The following is an 8,532-nucleotide window of genomic DNA, read 5'->3' as shown; positions in this document are numbered from 1 at the left end:
TTTGCGTGTGTAGTTTTGTGTGTGTGTGTCCATGTCCGTGTGTGTGTGTGTGTGTATGTGTAGCATGTCGATAGAAAACAAGCAAATGCATCTCGGTCCCTTGGTCCCATGTGTTTGCAATGAAGAATGTGCGAAGACTCTAAAAAATCTAATAACATTCTATATATTTGGTTCGTTCCTTTCCTTTGTCTGTCTAATTGTATCTGTGTGTATGTGTGTGTGTTTTTTTGTATGCCTACACATGTGTCTATATTTGTGTGTGAGCTTTTATTTGTATGAATGTGTTTATGTAATTTTACGTCTTATTACGAATGTGTGTGTGTTTGTGTGTGATGTGTGTGTGTGAAATTTATAGCAGATCACTAAAATAATGTCCGAGTGCTATGGAGTTTGAATGGTCAGTCAGTGAATAGAAATAGAGATAGCCTCTGTAATGTATGTCCAGGTGTTACTGAGTATATACATGTTTGTTGTACGTGTGTGTGTGCGTGCGTGTGTATGTGTTGTGTGTGGGTGAGTATGTAAGTGTATGTTTAGGTTTAAAAAGGTTTTATCATTTCGGATCAAATTTAATTTCGTGTCTTGTTTTGTTTGTATGTCTGCATATCTTTGTATGTGTCGCATTAGTTTTGGTTAATTTACAATGCCTAAATGTGTATTTTTGTGTAGGTATATATGTGTTTATATGTGTGTGTGTGTGTATGCGTACGTGTGCATGTGTGTATGTGCATGAGAGTCCATCGCATAGTACATGCTACTACATATGCAGATGTGTTAATGTAGAACGTTTTATCTCGGCTATTATCGTTCTTATCATTTGAAACATTGTAGGAACCATTACCATACAGATATGAGAGATAGATTTGATGTTAGTTAGGTTTGTGTGTGAATATATTTTTGGCTTGTATGTATGTTTGTATATATCTATATGTATGTGTATGTATTTGTATATTGATTTGTTTGTAGGCTTGTAAACTTGTTTGTTTGTATGCATGTATGTAGGACTTTGTACGCCTTCATCGAATTGTATGTATGTAAGTTTTGTGTATATATATTTGCGTTTCTATAATATTTAATGTTAACTAGGTACATTTTGTGTATCGTACCGGTTGGTATGCTCATACAAAAATTGTATACATTTTTGTATACGTTTTTGTACAGGCTGTTTGTACATCTTTGTGTAATAAATATGTAAATTTTTTTTCTTTGGACACGCGTTCATCCAATTAAAAAGGTGATTTAAGCGTACACTGGCCGGCCATCTAATGCTTCCAAATGGTGCTTCTGTTCAAGTACTGGCTGTGCCATTAAGCGCTATAGAAATAACGCCTGTTGAACATTTAAAAGATGAGAAAGAGAAAGAAAAAGAGAGAGAGAGAGAGAGAGAGTAAAAATAAATTAAAAATAAAGAGAAAAAGATTAAAAGAAAGAGAGAGAGAGAGAGAGAGAGAGAGAGAGATCTTGAGATTATTTATAAAATGCATGTGATTGATGAAAGTAAAAAAGGAAAGATAAATAAAATATAAGAGAAGGAAAGAGTGTATGAAAAATGAACAAAAGAAATAAAAGGAGAAACAAAGAAAAGGAGAGAGAGAGATAGAGAGAAAGAAAGAGAGAGAGAGATAGAGATAGAGAGAGAGAGAGAGAGAGAGAGAGAGATAGAGAAAGCACGATGAGAAAATGAGCAGTTCTACAAGACCATGTTGTTTCATTTCACGGCAGTTAATATTTACGTCATCATTCCTATCGACATCGTTGAAGTCAATATTATCTTTGTCATTACGTCATCGTCGTCGTCATTATTATTATAATTATTATTATTATTAGTGTTGTTGTTGTTGTTATTATTGTTGTTGTATTATTAATATTGTTTCATCAACAAAAGCATCAAACGCTAATAAAAATAACATTATTTATAACAACAACAGCAACCACAACAACCACAACAACAACCACAACCACAACAAGAATAGTAATAATAATAATAGTGATAATAACCATAATAATGATAATATGAACAACAATAACAACAAACACTGCATGTTCGTTGTTTGCCAGCCGGCCATCTGTTGGCGGAATTTATAATTTTCTAATTTATTTTCTTCGGTCCTGCTTCTGGTGACGTCACTGATGATGATGATGATGATGATGATGATGGCAGAGATGATGATGATGATGGCAGAGATGATGATGATGATGATGGCAGAGATGATGATGATGATGATGGTGAGACGGAAGATTGTAATGATTATGATTATAAAAAGGATGGTGATGATGATGATTTTTAGTAATATTTTAGAGTTTATTAGTAATAGTAGCAGAAACAGTATTGGCAGTTGTAGTTGTAGTAGCAGCAGCAGTAGTATTTGTAGTAGTAGTAGTAGTATTAGTAGCGGTAGTAGTAGTAATAGTAGTAGCAGCAGCAGTAGTATTTGCAGTAGTAGTATTAGTAATAGTAGTAGTAGTGACAGCCGCATTAATAGTAGTTAAAGTAGTAAAAGGAACAGTAGTAGTAGTATTAAACGAAAAGAGGTTTTTTATTAAAATTTTTGGTTCTATTTTGGTTGCGTAATATGGTTTGGTGTTGAGGAGCTTGACTTGGGGGGATGATAATTATGATTATGATTGTGGTAATGATGATGATGATGATGATGATGACGATGGTGATAGTGATGATTGCTTATGGAAATCTTATAATACTTAGAGATATACAAATGATAATATTTATTCTCTATAATACGTTAATCACTCTTATGCGAGTTATCCATACTATCATCGTCCTAATCGGTATCACCATCACCATCATCATCATCATCATCATCATCATCACCATTATAATCATTACAACCGTCATCATTATCACATTTTATCACCGTATTTATTTAACCATCATCGTCGTCTTCATCACATGGAGACATGATCAAAGCATGTCGGACCTGTTTTAAAATTTAACGGACAGCTGTCGGGCGGATTTGTAATCCTAAGTTACTGACACGATCGCTAATCCTTCCCGGCTAATCACGTGTTAATCATCGTTGCCATCATCGTTGCCATCATCGTCATCATCATCATCATTACTGATATCATAAACAAACACCCTCATCATCATACTTGTCGTCACCATCATCATTATCTCCTCTATCACCATCATCATCATCATCGTTCTCATCGTCACCATCATCGTCTTCACCATCATCGTCTTCATCCTCACCCCAACGGAATCATAATCTTAATAAAGGAAAAAAATTTTGCGAATGACGAGGCGAATTGAATTTAAATTTGGCGCAAAATTAAATCTCCGTCCATAACAATTTATATTTCATATGATCTGATGATGACGACGACGACGACGACGATGGCAAAAGTGATAATGATACTAATGGTGAAAAAGAAAATGAAGCGATGATGATGACGACCTCATAACCAGCACTATAAAACAAATTAACAATCAACACAACAGCCATAAAGTACAAAATGCAGCAGCAACATACAAGCAACATCGAGACATACAAACTCGCATTATATAAACAAACATACAGACAAACATGCAAACAAACATATAAACAAACATACAAACAAACATATAAACATACAAATCCACAAACATAAAAACACGCAACAGGTTCAAAACCAGCAAAAACGATCACGTTATTGAAGTCAATCTCAATGATGATATCGACTTCATCTGTCCGAGGTATGACGTCACTGACACGTCACCAGCATCATCATCATCATCGTCATCGTCATCATTATCAGTAATGACGTCATCGCAGAATGTGATGAATGTTTTACAACCGCCCCTGCGTTCGTTGGACGATCGGTCAAATGAAGCTGAATACTACATCGTATACATGGTAAGTCTCTCTCTCCCTCTCTCTCTCTCCCTCTCTCCTCTCTCTTCCTCTTTCTCTCTCTCTCTCCTTCTCTCTCAGTCTGCTGTCTGTCTTTCACTCTATCTCCTTTAATTCTTTTTTTCTAATTTTATTTCTCTTTCTTTTCATTCTATGTCTTCTTTTTTCCTTTATTTCTTTTTTGATATTTTATATTCCAGTTCTCTCTTGCTTCTCTCTTTCTTTCTCTCTTTTTTTCTTTCTCTCTCTTTTTTCTCATTCTTTCTCTCTCTTTCTTTCTCTTGCACTTTTTCATTTTTTATGCACTACATTTTCGATTTTTCTTCCTTTCTATCCATTTTTCATTTTTTCATTTGCTTGATTCATATTCAGTTTTTGTTGTTTTTTGTCGGTGGCGAAGCTAACATTGATTTATTATCGTCATCATCTTTTTCATCGTCATCATTAGCATCATCATCATCATCAGCATCATCATCGTCGTCATCATTATCAGCAACAGCAGCACTATCATCATCACCATCGCCATGTTTCTCCTTCTTTTTCTTCTTTTTTTCTTCTTTTTTCTTCTTCTTCAATATTCTTTTCCCAAGTCTCATTAATATCGACTACCACACAAAATTCGTTTTTCCGTTAAAAGAATAATAATAATAATAATAATAACCATACAACTACTACTACTACTATTACTACTACTACTACAACTACTACTACCACTACTACTACTACTACTACTACTACTACTACTACTACTACTACTACTACCACTACCACAACAACTACTACTACCACTACTACTACAACAATTACCACTACTATTAGTACTACTACTACTACTACTACTGCTACTGCTGCTGCAGCTGCTACTACTCTTACCACTTAACAGCTGCTTATTACTGCACTACTAGTATTAGTACAACTTTCGTTGGCGAACCCTTTGTTGAAAATTTTTTTTACTTTGAAAAATCTTTTGTCTCCATTTTTATACAACTGAAGTAATTTTTTTTTTCAGTTGAAAATATGAAATAAAATTAATACAAATATTTTCATAATTTTTTTCTAAATTTTGTTAATTTTAATTAATTAAGTATAATTTCTCCTTTTTTCATAAAAAATTTATTTTTAACGTGTATAGAAAGATATTCAAAAATCTTTTTAAATAATAATAATAATATTATTATTATTAATAATAATGAATAGTAATTATTATAATTTATAATAATATTAATAGTTGTGGCAATAATAATATTTAATAAAAAAATTTAAAATTTCGATTTCTTTCCTTTGAACTTCTATTGTTTAGTAATAATAGTATTGCTAGGATATCATCATCATCACATTCCTCCTACTTCTCATCATCATCATCATTATCATCTAAACATCATCATCATAACAATCATCATCATAACAATCATCACCATCAAATCATAATCCGTGTTATTTAACGAGGATTAAGATCTCCAATTAGGTTGTCAGTTCAAATTTTTATCCCTTACTGGTTATATTATTATTAGTATTATTTTATTGTTATAATTATTTTTTTAGTTGTTATTATTGTTATTAATGTTTATTACAGCGTGAAATGTAATTACACTTCGTCTCCGATTACATATTTTGAGTTTCTAGAAGCAACTTTTTCGGTTTCATGTGAATAAATACGTTTTTGGGGCTCTCTTTTCATTGATACACGACTTCAAATTGTTGTCGGAGCGTTAATGATAACAACTAACTTTGTGTTCACATTTCATTTGACAAATTCTGATATAGAGTAAGAAGAAAATAATTAAGAATGCAACTAAAGAATTCTAGAATCTCAATTTTTTAATAAAAAAATTTCAATCACTTGACAAATTTTCGAACGAAACAACTATAATATGAAAAATAATAAAACAAATAAAAAAAATACTAGCAGAACTAAAGCCATTTATACTAATATAGAAAATTTCCGTACTGCTAAAGTATTTTTTCGAGAGTTTTAACATTTTATTCAATCTTTTTTTTATTATTTTCAAATTTTTTAGCAGTAGTAGAGATAGTAGTAAAAGAAGAAGTATTAGTAGTTGTTGTTGTAGCATCAGTAGTAGTAGTAATTGTAGTAGTAGTAGTAGCAGCCGTAGTAAAAAATATCTGCGTAACAAAGATTAATGGTGATTCGCCTGTTTGATTGTTTGCGGTCTGTCGTTCGTTACAATAATGCATGACAACAACAACAATGACATCATCACGTGACAGCAGCAACAACAATGACATCATCACGCGACAATAACAACAATATAAACAACATCACGTGGCGACAACAGCAATAATGACATTCCGTGACAACAACAACATCATCCTCATTATTAATAAAATGAAATGAAATCATAACGTTACGACAACAACATCATCATCACGTTTCTGTTTGTTTGTTTCTCTCTCTCTCTTTTTCTTTCTTTGTAGTTACAGCAATAACAATACCTAAAACATTAATATTATTGTTCTGTTTTTCTTTTTCTCCTCTTAGTCTTCATATTATTATTAAAAAATAAACCGCCATCAATCATGATATGATAATTATATGGAAAAAAAACACTCTAGCAATTCTAACTGGTTGGCTAGCAAGGCAAGCACGTACATTTACTCATTAAATTCAAATCAACACTTAATATAAAAATTGAGAAAATAATTTCAAATAAGTTTCATCCATGAATTTTTCAACTTTTTCAAAAGTGATTGTTAAAAGTTTGCACAGAGACATAGGCGTATATACAAATACACACACATACATACACACGCACGCACGTAAACAGACACACACATACATATACAAACACAAAGACATGAATTCCCTTATATATTATATATAAATATACATTTATTTATATTTACCGTCAACAAAAACAATACCAACTGCAAAAGCAACATAAGCAACAGCAACTTCAGTCAGTCAGCATCAACAACAATAACTACAAATTTAACATCAACATCAACAACAACATCAACAACATCAACTACAACATCAACAAAACAAGGTGTAGTATTAATCCATCTCAATTTCAGCATTCGAGACAGAATTTCGTAGCTTTCCTGGAAAAAGTATTGAAACCACACTCTATTTCGAATTAACATATACTCTCTTTCTCTCTCTCTCTCTTTTTCTGGCTCTTCTTTCTCCTTCTTTTCATCAATCTTTCTATCTTTTGCTTCTTCTCTCTTTCTTTCTCTCTCTACTTTCTTTTTGTCTCTATTTAATTTTGTATTTCTCACTTTTTTTCTCTATCCAGCTTTTCTAGAAAAAATGTTGAAGCCATTTTCTACTTTGAATTGATATCCTTCGCTCTTTTTTTCTGATTTTCTCTCTCCTTCTCTCTTTCTCTTTCTCTCTCTTTTAGTTTCTATCTTTCTTTTTCTTTCTCTCTCTCCCTCTCTCTCTTTCTCTATTTCTCTCTCTCTCTCTCTCTCTCTCTCTCTCTCTCTCTCTCTTTCTCCTTCTCTATTTTTCGACGGAAACCACTTTTTACTACAAGTTATTGTATTATACTCTTTAATTAACTCTTATCTATTATGTTTTTTAAGTTTTTTTCACTTTCTCTCCTCTCTTTCTCTCTCTTTCTCTCTCTTTCTATCTTTCTCTATTTTTATTATACTTATTAGTGCAATAATAATAATTGTTGTTATTATTATGAATGTTGTTATCATTGTTATTAGCATTGGTATAATTGTAATGGAGGGTCGTGTCCTCTGAAGGTCGTGTTATTTGTCAATCATACTCGCATTTTAAGCGCCAATGCACACATCATCATCATCATCATCATCATCATCATCATCGTCATCATCATTATCATCATCATCATTACCATCACCATGACCACCACTACCATCATCATCATTACCATGACCACCACCACCACCACCATCATCGTCATCATTATCATCATCATTACCATGACCACCACCATCATCATTATCACCATCATCATCATCATTACCATGACCACCACTATCATCATCATCAACAAGATGAAAAACAACAACAACAACAACAAAGATAATAACGATACTAATAAAATTAATAACAACCGAAACCAGGTAAAACAGAAAGACTACAAGAACTGCGTCCTGTCGTCTCGCGACGCCGTCCACACGATCGTCAACTGCAGCAACCCCTACCGACCGCAACCGAAACGATTCACCATGAGTTTCGAATCCATATCGACCATACCAAATAATCCGGAATTTCAAGCCGGTTCGACTTATTATTTTATCGGTTAGTTGGTAATAATTGATTTCCATTTTCTAAATTTTTTAATAAAACTACCTCTGCTGCTGTTTCCACACACACACACACACACACAACACACACACACACATATATATATATATATATATATATCAATCACAACATACAAATAACAAAATAACAAACATACAAACAAACAAACAAAATAACATACAAACAACAACACCAACATGTTATTACTGCCTGAGGAAACAAGCAGATCTTCATTGTTAATATTATTACTACTTCTTTATGTGTGTATATGTGTGCGTGCGCGTGTGTGTGTGAATATGTGATGTGTGTGTATGTGTGTATTTGTAGCGTGTGGTATGTATCAGATTCTATCAAATTTTCTTATTGTAATACGTTGCATGCATGACGGTTGAATATGGTGACCAACTGACCACACACACGCACACACACACA

General features: G+C 32.7%; 1 protein-coding gene across 1 annotated transcript; it reads left to right on the top strand.

Moving 5' to 3' along the window:
* Positions 1 to 383: 383 nt before the first annotated feature.
* Positions 384 to 8,099, top strand: HELRODRAFT_188210 (hypothetical protein; the record flags this gene model as incomplete). Its single annotated transcript, XM_009016994.1, has 5 exons — positions 384 to 397; positions 1,929 to 2,042; positions 3,623 to 3,854; positions 6,747 to 6,923; positions 7,917 to 8,099. The coding sequence occupies 5 exons, from the start codon at positions 384 to 386 to the stop codon at positions 8,097 to 8,099; spliced, it is 720 nt and encodes a 239-aa protein (XP_009015242.1).
* Positions 8,100 to 8,532: the final 433 nt, after the last annotated feature.

This window comes from Helobdella robusta, assembly GCF_000326865.2.
Source record: "Helobdella robusta unplaced genomic scaffold HELROscaffold_2, whole genome shotgun sequence".
In the NCBI taxonomy this organism is placed as follows: domain Eukaryota; kingdom Metazoa; phylum Annelida; class Clitellata; order Rhynchobdellida; family Glossiphoniidae; genus Helobdella; species Helobdella robusta.
The sequence above is the reverse complement of the archived record's forward strand: the minus strand, read 5'-3'. Positions and strand labels throughout refer to the sequence as shown.